This window comes from Larimichthys crocea, chromosome VII, assembly GCF_000972845.2.
Source record: "Larimichthys crocea isolate SSNF chromosome VII, L_crocea_2.0, whole genome shotgun sequence".
Taxonomy (NCBI): domain Eukaryota; kingdom Metazoa; phylum Chordata; class Actinopteri; family Sciaenidae; genus Larimichthys; species Larimichthys crocea.
In genome coordinates, this window is record NC_040017.1 from 25,435,076 (window position 1) to 25,451,004 (window position 15,929).

Below are 15,929 nucleotides of genomic sequence, written 5' to 3' on the forward strand. Positions count from 1 at the left end.
CTTCACTTCTTGCTGGTTTCAGTCTGGCCTTAAGCAGTGAAACAGCTGCTCCGTCGGTTGATTGAGGTCAGGTGACTGCTTTGGCAAGCACAAAATACTCCTGCGCAAATGTTCAGCAATAAAAAAAATGATTGCTTCGCCTGTATGTTAAGCATCATTGTCCCACAATGTCCTTCTGGGAGACTTTGTATCAAACGCTGTGTGATTTTACACTCGTCACACTCTTAAACACCCTTAATGCTCAACACTGGCTCTTAAAGCATGTATGTTTTACATATTGCGTGTAATCTGCACAAAAGTGCGGGAGCTGTTATGTGGTGCTTGTCTTGATTAGCAACACTCTTTGTCTGCAGACCCGGACCCAGTGACAGGAGACATGGAGTCAGCCATGGCTGTGGAGCTCAACCCCTGGGTGGAATATGAGTTCAGGGTGGTGGCCATCAATGCGATCGGGACCGGAGATCCCAGTGCACCTTCGAGAGGAGTTAGGACTAAAGAAGCGGGTAAATCCTCTAAGCTGTTAATGCTGGATATACACCACATTTTGACAGACATAATCACCTCGTCCAGGAACTTATTATAATATACTGGCTGCACATTCCAGATGATGATTTATTGCAGCCAGAGAGCTTACAGTAGCTGGTGCCCTTCATGACCACGTTATATTCCCATTGTTGATTTACTCAGTTTTAATTGGGCAAGAAGTTGAAAATAATCTGCTTACATGAATTTCAACAAGTTCAGTGTTTCTGCTAAAGCAAGCCAGTCCCGTGATGCCCCGAGGCAAAGACACAGCAGAATACACTATTTATGGTGGGCAAAAAAAAAATTGACTGAGGCAAGCTGGATGAAGAGTGCCGCTTCACTAACTGCTCATTTCTCATCTATAAAATGTAATAATTACCAAAAGGTCATTGGTCATTTTGGAAGTGGCTTATTCAATCTGTCCTATCTCTTCAGCGCAATTACCAGACTAATTACTGCATCAACAAATCCATCCTTAAAGTTGTAATCCGTGATCCAAATGTCAACGAAAGGGTACACAATTCAAAACGCAGCGCTGAAACCTGCTATTGCTCTCACTTTGATTGACAGGTGTTTTTAATAACTTATATTGATATTATATATATTGTTTTTCTGATGCTGTTAAAGGTTTGTTTACTGTTATGTTTGTAATGTTTTTAAACACATCGTTTTCAGTTATGATCAGTTGACTCACATCATTATGATAAATCTAGATAAATATAAATGTATCTCAGATTTAAGAGCCTTTAAGAACATGGACTGCTATCTGAATAATTTTTCTGTATTTTTGTTCTGTTTTAAAAAAAAAAAACATGTTGAAGTGTGTTTGGAGTGTTGGGTCAGCGATGCAGGGTTAACCTTTTTGTTTCCAACAGTCCCGTCAGTGGCACCAGCCAACGTCAGTGGTGGGAATGGCCGCAGGCATGAACTGGTCATCTCGTGGGAGGTAGGTCCTCTGCCAAATTCCTTCTGAGTGTTACAGCATGTGCAAAATCGCAAATGCCACAGAGGGTCTGCTGCTTCAGTTAAGCAAACTCAGATTTGTGTTGAATAAACATGGGTTAATGGAAGCTTTTATTTAGTCTGCTCTCACTTAAAAATAATATTTGCAGTTTCCTGTTGTACGTGGGAATGTCAACGAGATGACAAACTGTGCAATGTTTTCCAAACTCCTCTGCAAGTATACGCTATGTATCTACGTATATATAATATACTGTATATCTGATAAATAATAAATATATCCAGGTGCTGGGTAATTGAAATTCAAGATGCTCTCTTAACAGAACATTCTCTTGGTTTCTAAAGCAACTGATGCACAAACTGCCACAGGTCGTGCATTAGTTAAACTGGAATTTAAATTCCAAATTATAATTAAGAATTCACTAAAGTTTTCAGTATAATTTGAGGATTTTGAATGTGAGACCTTTTACAACATTTAACTACCTTTTCCTAACATTTATACTCTAATTAAAAAGCAAAATCCACGGTAAGTCCACTCATCAGATCAAGGTTTGCTAAAGATGCTTTCTTCTAATTAAAAAAAAAAAAAAAAGATGTACTCCAAGTTCTGTTTTCCAGCAAAGTGCATGACTAACCAGAACTGTGTTAGACAAAATCTCATGACTTCTTTAGCCCAAATAACATCACTATTTGCTTGGTGATAGGGTGCCGCAGGAATGAGTCATGAAACATGAGTGAACAGTTCTGCACTTCAGGGTTTTTTGGTTAGATGTCTGATTTTAGGTCTGTACGACATAAAATCAGTCAGTAAATACCTCATCTGTGAATTCTGAAGCTTTTACGTGTGAGACAGACGTCGTCGGGAATATTAATCATCACGCAGAACTCTTAAAGCATGTACTAAAATAAAGATAAAAGTAATATCATTTTTCATTGTGTGAGTTTATTTTTAATTTAACTAACATCTTGATCTTATGAGCCAGCGTCTCTCAACCTTTCCTTGCTTGTGACCTTTGTGACCCTCTACAGAGCAGCGCCTGCAGTATTAAAAATCCTGGACAGAAAAGTACAGAATGATAATTATTCTTAGAATTTTTTTTACATGATTTAAATATGGAAAGAAACCTGTAGGGTGTAAATATTCACAATATGACTTGAGGAGGTGTGACTCACCAAGATTATAAATGCAATAATAAATCTTTATGTTGAGGAAACTTGCTGTTGCCTGCAGGTTGGGAATCAGTGTTTTAATCCAAGAAATAAACAGACAAGCCAAGGTTCAGTTTAAACGTCCATCCAAACTACAGCTTTGGCATCGTTCTCTTAGGGGTTGTGTGTGTGAGTGTCACTGAGTTATAAATCCTGCATGTGAATGTGGCTTAATAATCGCGTAGAGGCTGCTGCTGCATACTACCAATCATTAAAAACTTTTTGTTGCCTGGGAATACTTGTCACGCATTATCAAGAGGGATAAAGCATGCTTGATGGACGACGGTGGTCCTTGTGGTTCCTTGAAAGGAACGGTCTAATGATTTGAAGATATACAGATGATTGCATTAGTTTACAGCCAGTTGCATTCACTCGAGGTGAGATATGACGAGTAGCTGCAGTTTCACTCAGCGTGTGCTGGGGACCCGTGTTAGCTTGCCATCCTATTCCCAGAACCATCAAAGTGGGATCTAATTAAAACATAGAGGAAAGTTTCAGCAGTTCAAGTGAGAAAATGATGAGAGGAGTCTGGAGATGTTCTTAAAATGCACAAGGCCAGATGTACTGAGGGAGCTGCTGGAGTATTTAAAGGATGTAAGTGAGCATATATCAGATTGGCATCATGTGAGCTCAGACAACTTCTACTTTGTCTTCCCTTTTTCCCACGGTGCATTTTAATCTTAGTTTATCTTTTGCAGTTTAAAGCAACATTGTGTAACTTTTCTAGCAGAACAGATTTAAATCATTTTGATGCCACACTGACGTGTAATCGGCTGAATGGTGTCAAAGAAGAACACAGCGCTTCACATCACCAACTATTTAACTCGTTTTGGTAAAACTGGATCATATTTTATGGAGAAAATGTTTCTGGTAGAAAACCTGAAGACCTCCAGTCCAGTTGCTCCACATCACGTCTCTGTGTCCTGATGGACAGTGAATTAAACTGCTGTGAGGTATAACTGCTGTTAGATAATGCTAGTCACTTTGTTAGCAGGGCTCTATGGACTATGAGCTCCGAGCACCAGGGAAGTCTTGTTACCACAGACATTTTGGACCACTGGGAAGAGAAAGTTTTCAGGCCCATGGCATGGGGAAATGCTGAGTGGAGCCAGTGCCATGCCAGAACCAGAGATGAGCAAGCAGGCAATGTAACCAGGCTTAGCAGCCTCTATGGACACAATGACAGAGGCAAAGAGACCGAAGAGGACAATGGAGGATGCGAAGATGAGAAAAAGAGAGTGACCAGGCAAGAAGCTGTGCAAGGAAGAAATCTGGGACTGACTTTTAGTCGTTGGCAAGAGCTTGGTGAAATAAAAAGTTGGAAGACAGACGCCGAGCTGGGCTGACTGCTGTTGGACTAGTCAGTAATGTCTGCTGTTGTTGCATTTGCTTGATGTTTGGCTGTCTGCAAAGTTGTCAGCTCGTTAGTTTTTGATCATAATCACAATAATAATTGTAACAAACCACACACAGGGGGCGCTAAATCACAATACCAATTCTACACAATGTTGCTTTAACAAAAAACAAATGAATACATTTAAACAGTAGGTAACAACAACTAGTTTCTAGAGTATTTGTAACAATTGACAGTTCATTATCATACCCAAACCAAATAAATAAAATCCAAAAAAAACGAATTCCCAAAACAACCAAAAGTAACACCGTGAACAAAAGCCCATAAATCAATATATAAAAGTTCATAAACAGTGTATTGTCTATGAGTCAATGAGGTCAAGTTTCAGAGGAAATTTTAAGCAGTGTTAGCAACTTTCTGAATTGTTCCATTTAACACAGCTTGGTGAATCAAAATTCAATTTTGCAAATCATTTGCCTCGGAGGGCTTTACAATCTGTACATGGAGTGACACTCTCTGTCCTTAGACCCTCGGTTCGAGTGTGGAAAAACTTCCTCAAAAAAACCTTTTTAAAGGGGAAAAGGGTGGAAGAAGAAATCCAGTTGCAGTTTAATTAAAGTCATTACTGAATGGCTTTAGTCAGCATTTCTTTTCAAGTCTTAACATGCTGCTGTATTAATTGTTCTAAACTCGAAAAAGCACTTGAAGAAGAGATGCAGCTGAAAAAAGGGAGCATACACTCAGTAACTGTAGCAGGGCTGTAATGTATCTACTGTAGCAGTCCTTTTCAGCCCCACAGCTGTAGAGACAAAGGTAAAAAAAATAACTCAGGTGTGGAAGCACTGAACTCCCAGGAAGCCATGACCCTTCATATAGAAAAAGGCAAGAGAGATGCGTGTTACATCCTGTGGGATACCACAAAGGTGGAGGTTGTAGTGTCTTGTGAGCTGCAAGGGGTCTCAGGTGAGTGCCCATCATTAGGGGAGAATGACCTTTTTTTTTTTCCATTTGAAAGGAAAGACATGCTTTACCCATCTGCAGGTGGAGCCTGCAGAAAGCATTCGGCTGTTCCAGCAAAGGAACAAATCAGACGGGGAAGTGCTTCAGTCCACTAGAGCTGGATGTTTTTTTTTTCACAGGAGTGGTTATTGTAAAAAGGATGTGTATATGTCCTAAACATTGAACTATATTAGTCCCGAGGGAAATAGAGTTGTGGAAGCAGCAAATAATCCAATACAAGTATTAACATAAGAAATGAAGCCTATTCAAATGAAATAATAACCTCAATTGACTTGATTTACTGACTGTATGTAATGACTATTGACATATTTATAGATTATCCATGGATGCTGTTTGCAGAGATATTTAACACCACACATGAATAGTGTTTTTATTATCAGCCACTTGCTCTCCTGTTAGATCTTGTGTGCAGGTTGTCATTACAAGCAGGAGGGGGAAAAAGTCCCACTTCATGATTAACAACAGCACAACCCCAGGATCACAGCTCATTACATTTTAAACAGGGTCCCCCTTTATTCTGTTAGAAATTTGTTTAACCATCCAGGGTCTTAGAGTTTGAGGGCAAAACTTGGTCACACTTCCAGCATTTGCTGACAAAGCTAAAAGAAGGCCAGCTGGGCCGTGTAATACACAGAGCTGCATCAGCCGGGCAGGTGATTAAGATGTTGTGAATTTTAAATTTGGTCCCATCAGAGAGGCACAATGATGATTAACCTTGAATCTCAGAGTCACTCCCAGTAAATCCACAGACGTTTATGAATATCTGTTTGTAATCTCAGTCTTGACAATGGTTGTACAAAATGCAATAAGTAAAAAAGGGATATTAGTTTGTTTCCAAGTGGACAGCTTGGCTCTCACACAGGTCCAGGGCACAGCATGTGCAGAATTACTATGAGCAAAGCTGAGAATTTGCAATGGAGATCAGTTGAAGGATATATTAACATGGGAACGGTGAACAGATGTGGAAGCAACTGACAGTTATTCTTGTACTTATTAAGTATGGGAGCCCAACTGCCACTGGGAAGATAACCTTCACATGAGGAGAAGTGCCCCTCGGTGGCACATTATGGGGGATAATGTCCATTCCAGATGGGATGGTGTTTGCTAGTAGACCATTCTCTATTTATAACTCGAGAGTGTCATTAGATTAGCAAGTGTAACACAATGATGACCTCCTTACAAATAAATACAGGACCCCGTGTTAGAAGAACAATAAAGGGGGATACTTAAAGTTACACAAAACCATGATTAGTGCTTGGTAAGACGTAAAACCCTAATAAAGAGTCCATTCAGGCTATGCATGCTTTTGGGTAATTACAGAAAATGCTTCTTACCCAGATTCCTTTGATGAGAAAATATATATTGGCAGCTTTTCAGTTACAGACCTCCACGATTAAAACAATTTGTTTCTTCAGCGTAAAAGTGAGTGTGAGCATTATTTAGTCCGCTCATATGTTTTTATTCAGACATTCTTGCAATCAGATCAGTTCACTCCTGAAGTACAGAGCAACCAATGGTGAAAAATGAAAGTGCTTCTTAAAAAACACTCTTCCCTCTCCACCCATTGTGGGATACGATAATTGGTCACCCCTCAATGAGTCTGTCAGCTTTCAAGAGCATCACAGGACTGGGCTGAGGCACTCCGCTTGCAGTGTCCTCCTTTTGGTGCTTGGTATTTTAAGTCATTTTAGCTCTGCCCTGTATCTTCTTGTTTCTGCTAAATGCTTTTGGAAATAAATCAGGACTTTGTCAGTGATCAATGGAGATGGATATTAAAGGAGACGGAGCAGGAATGTAAGCCCTTTTTGGCAGTCGAGGCATGTGAGCGCGTGGTAGATCTGCCTCTCCAATCATCTGTGGAGAGTTGTCAGAGCCTGGACGGCCATGGTGGGCAGGGTTATTAAGCAGGATGAATGACTAAACAGTCTCCGCCGCTTCATTCAGCCGTCTCATTAGAGTCGACGGTGAGAGACTGCTTTTTCTCGGGGAGCTATTGGGAGGGCCATTAGCGTTGCCCCCACAGTCACCGTCACTGAGCCCAGCATGCCCACGCAATTTCATCCACAAGACTTACCTCAGTTGTGTCAGCCTTCTCACTGTGTCCACACAGTGACTATCTCAATTCCCGGACCCACAAGTGTTCCTAGACTTAACTAGCTCATTTGTTCATGCCGTTTTTTTAAAGACCCATATTCCTTGGCATCTCTTTAAAGGCGTTGCCAGCTTCGATAATAACCTTGATGCAAGCTAATTCTTTTTCACTGATCATCCCTGTAATTAGGCAGTCATGATGATTGGTCGTTGAATGAAATGTGAACTACATCTTCATCCACAACCAATCCCTCCGTAGACTAGATGGCTAATTTGCACGATGCCTTCAGGGGACAATATTACTCCGAAGCCTATGCAAATCAAAACATTACAGCACGAGCACATTTTGTTGCCAAGAACAGGTGTACAGGTGTTTGTCATTTATTAAATTTAGAAAGATTTAATCCCTGCAGCTCACATTTTAATTAAATTCCAGCTCACTTAATAAATTGGCATTTGATTTGATTAAGCATGGAGCAGCTGTGGAAGACAGCTCCCAGTTTCACCACTTCAGGAAAACCATAGATAAGTAGGCGATTGAAGCCAGCACACAAAACCTGTGTCCCAAAATCCTCCTGTCAAACACGGAAAGATAAATAGCTACATAATGGGCACAACTGAGCCAGATATGATTTGTTTCCATTACTCAAGACTGACTGCATCTTTATTAACACTGGCAGACAGTTACTGTAAATGGCTAATAAATTGAAAGCGGGACTGCTATAGAGGAAAAAGTCTTGTTCGATGAGAGCCTTGCTTGCTCAGAAGAAACTGTTCAAATGAGAGTGTGCAAATATTGCACCTTCAGTCACAGAGCTAAAGTGCTGGCCTGTTGTACTTGATCACAGTGAGAGACACTCCTGGATGATTGTCTGTGTGTGTCTCTCTCTCTCTCCAATGTGTTCAGCCTGTTTCTGAGGAGTTCCAAAATGGTGAGGGCTTTGGGTATATCGTTGCATTTCGTGCCAACGGAACCAGAGGCTGGAAGGAGAAGATGGTGACTTCAGCAGACTCTACGACATACAAATACCGAGACGAGACTTTCCCTCCCCTTACTCCATTCGAAGTGAAGGTTGGAGTGTACAACAATAAGGGAGATGGACCCTTTAGCAAAGTTGTCGTCATCCACTCTGCTGAGGGCGGTGAGTTGGTGTCTGTGGATGCATAAAGAGGGAGTAGTTCTCTGCATTTTAATGATTGTCACCGTTTTGACTTGTTTCACTTCAGAGCCGAGGGAAGCACCGTCTGATGTGAAAGCTTACAGCATTTCTTCATCAGAAATCCGGGTCACTTGGAAACCTCCCAATCCTGGCCCCGGAAGACCAAGAGCATATGAGGTGCGCGTGACTTGTACATTTACATACAGTGTCTGACATTTCGCACAAACCTAAGTACAGGTTTGGGAGCAGTATATTTTTTTCAAAGTCATTCATTTCTGTTAAAAGGTCAGCTACTGGAAAGACATGGAGCAAGAAGAGTCAGGGAAAAAACAAAGAACTGTGAAAAACGAAACCTCCATGGTCCTGACAGGACTAGAGGGCAACAGTCTATATCTCATCACGGTAAAAGGCTTCAACAGCATCGGCCAGGGTCCTGCCACTGCTCCTGTCACAGCCAGGACCAGGAAAGCCCGTGAGTACAGCACTGACACTAATCACATACAGTAATACTATATATGGAATAGAGGCTACCTGTTAAGTTTGCCCTAAATCCCCTTATAAAAAGTGTAGTAATTGACCTAGTTGGTTGGAACGTGTTGCGTTCTCTCCTTTAGCTCCTGCTCAGCCACCAACCAACCTCATGTGGATTCAAGAGGGCAACAACGTGTCTTTAAGCTGGGACCCAGTGAAGGCAAAAGACAATGAATCCGATGTCATCGGGTACATGGTAATGATCAGTCTCTTGAGACCATTTCATAACGACACATACAGAACTTTCTTCAATACAGTGGTCCCTCGTTTATCGCGGGGGATACGTTCTAAAAATAACCCGCAATAGACAATATCCACGAAGTAATCAGCTTTATTTATTACAATTATTATACATGTTTTAAGGCTGTAAAACCCCTAACCACACACTTTTCTACACTTTTCTCAGACAGGCATTAACATTTTCTCACATTTCTCTCTTATTTAAACACTCTCAAAGTTCAAACTTTCACAGATTTAACAAAAATAAGTACAACACTGTATTAGTAAATGAAACCGTATTTCACAGTTCTTCTGACGGTGCCTCTTTGTCCTGGTGCAGAACATACAACGCATTTTGTACAGTACTCCCTTAGCCAATCAGGACGCAGAACACAATGCGCGTTCATACTGTACAGTACGCTGTAAAAAAAAAGCAAAATTACACACAAAAAAATCCGCAAAACAGCGAGGCCGCGAAAGGTGAACCGTGTTATAGCGAGGGACAACTGTATTTGTAATTGTCATAGTTACCTTCAACTTGCCATTATTAGTATACACTTTTTTTTCCTTAAATCTAACACCTGCCTGCATGCAGTCACTGTAATTTTCTTATTTGAAGAACCTTGTATTTACCAAGAGTCGCTCATCATTTGTAATGTTGATTAAAATGGGGGACTTTCATGTCCTGCAGGTGTTACTCAAACAGGAGGGCAGGGGCCACAACCAGGTGACAAGAACCATTAACCCTTCCACCATGCTCTCCCTGCCAGAAGGAGGCACCTATATCATTGAGGTGCGCGCCCTCAGCGAAGGGGGAGAGGGAGCGGTTAGCTCCCAAGTTCGGGTGGTCACCTCCTCTGGTAAGTTAGTTGGTCCACCTCCCTTCTCAATCACACACTCCAATAATACATGACCTCTGGAATCCAGTCTCTATGCACAGCCTGCTCTTTTTTTTTTTTGTGTAGCAATGTTATGTTCTGCCCTTAATTGAGTCACCACAGCTGTTGTGCGAGCCAAGTTTTCTTTGGCTAATACTCTTTTAATTACCTCGCCCACACAAGCCTTCCTACTCTTGCACAGCCAATTAACTTCTAAGCAACAGGACGAACTGAAAGTTTGCAGCCCTGAGTGTGGCGTGACCAGCCAGCTTCTCAGGGCAATGGATTGTTGTTGTTTCCTCGCTCGTATTCGTTCTCCTTCACTGTCCTTTGTCTTCCTTTAGCAAATAAGACTTTGTTCCTTGGGCCAAACTCCTTGAGACCAATTCATTCAAAAGATCAATGGAGTTATTTAGCATTAAAAATGAATGCCTTTCCGGCATTTTGTTTAGCATCTTTGTTTTCATCAGTATTGACTTTCTCTCTCTCTCTGTCTGCCCCACCCTCTCTCTTAGGTGTTCGAGCAAAAAGCAACCAGTGCTCGGTGCACTGCCTGCCACAGAGCCTAACATGGACAGCACTGGTCCTGGTTCTTCTGGTGCCTTCAGCTTCCTGGTGAGGCCACTGTGCCATCCTCATTTTCACGGAGGGAGCCACCAGTCTTCTGCTCCCTTATTCCCTCTGACTGCCTGCTTGCTTTGGCCTTACCCATCCCGGAAGGCCCGAGGCCTGCCAAAGGGGGGTTTAGTCTGCCAGTTAACATGCAGCTCTTCAGAGTTCATCCTTTTTAAGTTCCCTGTTTCTTTTTGAGGCCCCGGACATTTGATTTGCACAGTACTTTCCAACATCGCAGTAGTGTTGTACTGTATCGTACGTTGTGTGGAAAGATTTGTTTAATCATTTACTTTAACATCATGTGTTCCACTCATTGACTGGCATCTAACCACTTCCAGACGGCTCCTACAGCTCTGGGTCTCTACAGAGCGTGAACAATTCCTCGAAAGCTGCTGTGGTAGTAATACAGGGATCAGCCGGCCTGTTTCTTTTCATTACTTATCTGCATCAATTTACCCCTTGGCTGCCTAACAAGCAATGCAGCAGAAGCTCAGTAGAGATAAGTGCATTGTTTTCTTATTCACACATTGAGGAGAAAAAAAAAGTTTTTTATGGAAACCAAGAATCTTAATATTTCCAGACTTGCTTTTTGTACATTGTGTTACCTTTAGAGAAAAAAAAAACACAGTGGTGTGTGTCAGCTCTGTCAAACTCTCTGTTTTTGGTAGTGATTAAGCAATGCTTGGTGATACAGTTTGTTGACTGTTGGATGTATGGAAGTAGGAAACAGGTGCTTTCCTGTAGTGCCCAAACACATCAATAGACAAAGACAACTCTGTACGGACTCTTGGTATCAGTACAAATAAATGTGATGTATATTTTTTAAATGCTTGTTGTTTGTAATTTCTAACATTTCGAGAGAGAAAAAAAAGATATATTAATGACGACTGGGATGCAAATAATTTATTTTCATTATTGATTGATTTTTATATTGAAGCAATTAATCATTTTGTCCATACAATGTTTCCCAAACCCCAAGGGGACATCTTGATCAGCAGTCCAGGATCCAATTAAATTAAAGTAATCCATTAAAACCATCAAATTTCTTTAATTGAGAGGGTGGACACAGAAGAATGTTTGCTATTTTTGCTTGATAAATAGCAACAATTAACAGGTAATAAAAGTTAAAAATACAAATTTACTATGATGCTTTCTATACATTTCTATATTGCTTCTGCAACTCTTAAACCGTCTCTCAGTTCTGCACACTTTGAGTCATCTTTCTAAAGTGCTATGTAAAGTCTGGGTTGATTGAATTCCACACACGTGGCATTAGAGGCTGCAAAACTTTCTGTGATAAAAGAACCACTGCAGAGCCAAATAGGGCAGAATCAAGAATATCTCACCCTCCTCTCTGGCTCCCCTCTTGCCTTGTCTGCAGTAAAAGCTTATCTCTCGCTGGGCAGAAATCCAAATGAATTTGCCTCAAGTGTAATTAATGTTAGAATGGAGATCTGTAGTCCTAAAGCCTGCTTGCTTGAGCAGACCTTTTGCTTGCTCTGCCTCCAGCTCCCTGGACTCTCCATTACAGAGTCAGAGTAACCTGGCTCACCCGCTCAGGTTCAGACAAGGGTACCAGCTCAACCACAAGAGATAGGACCACACAGCAAAACAGAGGACGAACACCGCTCGGAGCAGTATCCCATAGATACCTCCTCTTCTTTCAGGCCTCTCTGTTTTGGTTACATTCAGAGGGGGAGGATGGTGAGGTTGGTCTCCTCTTTCTAACTTGTACATCAATCCCGTCACTAGTGCAAAGCATTAAGCTGTTTAATGTGGATGGAGGGGTTTTTGTGGTGCTTTTAGCCTGTTCAATGACGTCGGCTCAAACACATACCTCCACACAAGTGCTAATGTACCGACCTTTAATTATTCATGCAGCACCTGTCTGTGTTGGCGCATCTGATTTATGATAATGGATTATGTATCCTGCAAGGGGACCCATTTGGTTCAGAGAGCCAGAAGCTATAGTGTCAGCAATTAAAACATGAACTCCCCTTAGGTTAATGTCAGTGTGTATGTGTATGTGTACGTGCATGCACACGTGAGCGTTTGCTGGGATATACTGTACTTTTTGAGCTGTGTTAGATAATTTTAATATACAGCATATTGCTTGAGATCAACAAAGAGTCAGTTTTACATGCAAATACATTTTGTACAAGAAAAATAATTTTCATTATGCCTTACCGACTAGAATATAAAGCAGCACCCATTTACTGCCATTAGTCTAATATTTGGATATTTTTTTCTGATCTGACTCTTTTAGTTTTTCGGGAAAGAGTCAGATCAGTATATGTTTTAGGCTCAGGGAGTCACACAACACTTTAACATAATCCTCTTTCCTTCATAGGGTTAGCAACGCACATAATGTAACAGCAACCCTGAAGCTTCAACATCTCCAGTTCGAAGGACACTTCAGCAGGACGGACAGTCGCTGTTAGCTGAAGGACACATTTCTCCTCTTTATCCAACGCCACGGCAATGAATATAAAATTTTCTGAGTTTACATTCCATGCCCTATTCACCATTAGCGGACAGTAAAATAAAACACTTTCTTTCCTCTTCATTCTGAGAGCACACTCTCTGAAAACTAAACTATTAGTGACCGAGTATCTGTACCAAAACAAAAAGTTGAAATACAATATGCCAGCAAGTATCAGTCAATACTCGGCCTGTAACTAGCCTTCTAAAACTTACAAAGTCAAGTATTAAATTGTCTCAGTGGCAACGCTTTTGGAGTGTTTGCTCTGTGACTAAGCCGAGCTGTGACTTTGCTTTTCAGATGGGTCACAGTTTAACACTCATCATGAAATTGCCAGAAGAGTAGAGCCCTCCAACAGATGCTGCTGCGACAGCAAGAGGTAAACTGTAACATCATACAGTAAGAGACTTCCTGTGCGAGGTATCGTTTTTCTGTCTCACGTTTGATGTTTTGTGTGAGACTCGATGCGCATTTACCATCAGCTGTGTTACATCACACAGTTTCGGGGCACAATTATCAAGTTTTTCGTCAGCTGATACTGTAAATAAGACAGAAGTAACAAAAAAAAAAAACAAACAGGTTTGTCAGGGACTGTGAAGCTGGTGATATTATGCTGATTATTGCCAAATGAGAAAAAAAAATGTCTCTCAAAGATTGAAGAAGTAAAATGGTGCAATAGCGCGGCGTGTCTGTGTGTTTTGGGAAATGTCTTCTTCACGACCACCCACAGATTCCATTGAATTAAAAAAAACATAATTGTGGCTTCACCCTAATTCAGTTTTGTCTGCAATTTTTCTCAATAAGCTTTAATTAAGTGTTCTCAATTCATTATTCTCTACCGATGTATGTCTGGTTAATTGTCTTATAGCATAATTAAAATCTTGTGATGTGATGTGAAGCCTTCTGTGCTAATTGACCTCTAAAACCAGCTGCACTGTCAGACACTGTGTTTTTGTTTTTTTTTTTGGTCTGTTTGTGTACAGTACTCTCATAGCACCAACAATTTATTTATCAAACTATTATTCTCCCGTGTTGCCCCACTAGTTGCTGGACAGTTATGCCGGTTGGTTGCTTGCCCATTCAATACTTTGATCAACAGTTCAAGGCATCTTGGTTAGAATATCTTGACAACAATTGTTCAGTTTGGCAAAAAAGAAAAATACTCTGACTTTGTCTGTGGCATCACAGCAAGGAAAAATGTAGTGTAGAAGTTTTGCAGCGAGTACAATTGTGATGAACCTCTCATTTATTTATTTTTTTGCTCCACCCTCAGGCTGTCCACTTTACAAGCATAAAATGTTGTTATGTAGCTCGCAAACTTTTACTGATATTTGCTGGCTACATTCATACTCCCACAGGAGGGAACCCGGGTGATTGTAAGGAACCCAGTGGCCTTTCCTGCAGCTCCACTGTCAGGGCAAATTGCTCATGTTGGCTGCACTATTGACAACACATTTGTGAAAAGCTCAGCAATGTTCTGTTGTTGTCTGTGCAAGACTGTTTGAAAGAAAATAAAGAATATCCTTTAGTCCTGATAAGATGATTGAGGATGGGCACATTAGTTTTAAAATCATAGTTTTGAAATTCACATTCTCCATCACAGCCTTTAAAACGAAACATTCAGTAGTTGCACAGTTTCTTTCTTTTTTCAAAATATCTGCTCCTGCCTGTGTGATGGCAGATGGTGTACTATTAGAGGGAACCTTCTTAAGATACACCAGCTAATTTGATTTACTGTGAATCCTCCCTCATAAGAAATTGAAGTAAAAGTGCCCTGCTGAGAAGCCTCATTAAGGAGACGCATTTAAGAGTAAATCTGAGAAGAAAAGAGAGAAAAGAAGAGAAGACAAATCCTGTTGATTAAACTTTCCACCCCTAGTTCAGGCCATGTGTTGTTCTACTCCCAAACATTTGCCAAATGTAATAATGAAATGTAGTAATGGGATGCATTGTACAGCTCCATTTCTTCAAAGCTCTGTTTCTATTGAGGTGAATAGTGCTCTGACATAGTCTCAACCAAAAAATAAATATTATAAGCCTCAGAAAGCTTACAGATATTGCAAGGCAATGGGGTTGGAATGCATTACGCTGTTGTGTTGGTATTCATCTGGAATACTAAACGACCTGCTATGGCGAAATGTTTGTCCACGTATCTAACTGCAGCTATTTCCACATGGTGTGGCGTGTTATGCTGTTCACGAGATATCAGCATTTCCAAGAATTTCCACTGCAGGTGTAAATCATATCAGGAGTCACATGAGGTGATTTGTTTATATAGATCTTGGTATTCAGCCAAACTCCTGCAGATTGGTGAAGGTGGTGATCCAATTTGGAGGTCCGAGCTGCTTTTCTTCAGACCCATTGTGTTAGGAAATATAATGGGATGGATTTGTAAATCTGGGGATAATCTAAGTGCGATGTATATAGCAGGATGAAGGCTGCGCAGGGAGATTTAAAGGTTAAGTAAGAAAGCAGAAAGCTCAGTGCCAAGACCTTATTATCCCCGCCTGCTTTCATAGGCAGTATTGTAGATGACTGAAGAGTTTGACCAAACTTCTACTTGATGGAGGTTAAAGGTCGTGGGGTCGCAGAAAACAGTTTCTGTCTGATGAAATAAGATGGGTGCACATCTTCGGGGCAGTAATGTACATGACAAGTTTTATGCAAGTGTTGGGAGGAAGAGTGGAGACTCATTCAATTTATCATAGTGTGCCTCAGCAGGCCACGCCTGGTTTAAGACTTGGTTAGAGCAGTGGTCCTCAACTTGGGGGTTGGAAAATAAAATATAAAATACTATATATTATTAAAAATATAACTTTTTAATAACAGGAGACAAGAAGTCAAAAACACCATATACCATAGGCTGCACATTCTGTTTTTATAGA

The 15,929-nt window shown here is 40.9% G+C and overlaps 1 protein-coding gene across 7 annotated transcripts in view; it reads left to right on the plus strand.

Annotated features, from left to right (window-relative positions):
- The window catches only part of cntn5 (contactin 5), a 98,543-nt gene extending 87,561 nt beyond the window's left edge, over nt 1-10,982 (plus strand). For all 7 annotated transcript variants that reach the window (XM_019272925.2, XM_019272926.2, XM_027280967.1 and 4 more), the window contains 8 exons: nt 354-503; nt 1,401-1,471; nt 8,067-8,301; nt 8,387-8,496; nt 8,605-8,791; nt 8,934-9,046; nt 9,761-9,929; nt 10,463-10,982. In XM_019272925.2, coding sequence (XP_019128470.1) covers nt 354-503; nt 1,401-1,471; nt 8,067-8,301; nt 8,387-8,496; nt 8,605-8,791; nt 8,934-9,046; nt 9,761-9,929; nt 10,463-10,566 — 1,139 coding nt within the window. In that variant the 3' untranslated portion in view covers nt 10,567-10,982. The remainder of the gene's footprint in view (nt 1-353; nt 504-1,400; nt 1,472-8,066; nt 8,302-8,386; nt 8,497-8,604; nt 8,792-8,933; nt 9,047-9,760; nt 9,930-10,462) is intronic.
- Nucleotides 10,983-15,929: the final 4,947 nt, after the last annotated feature.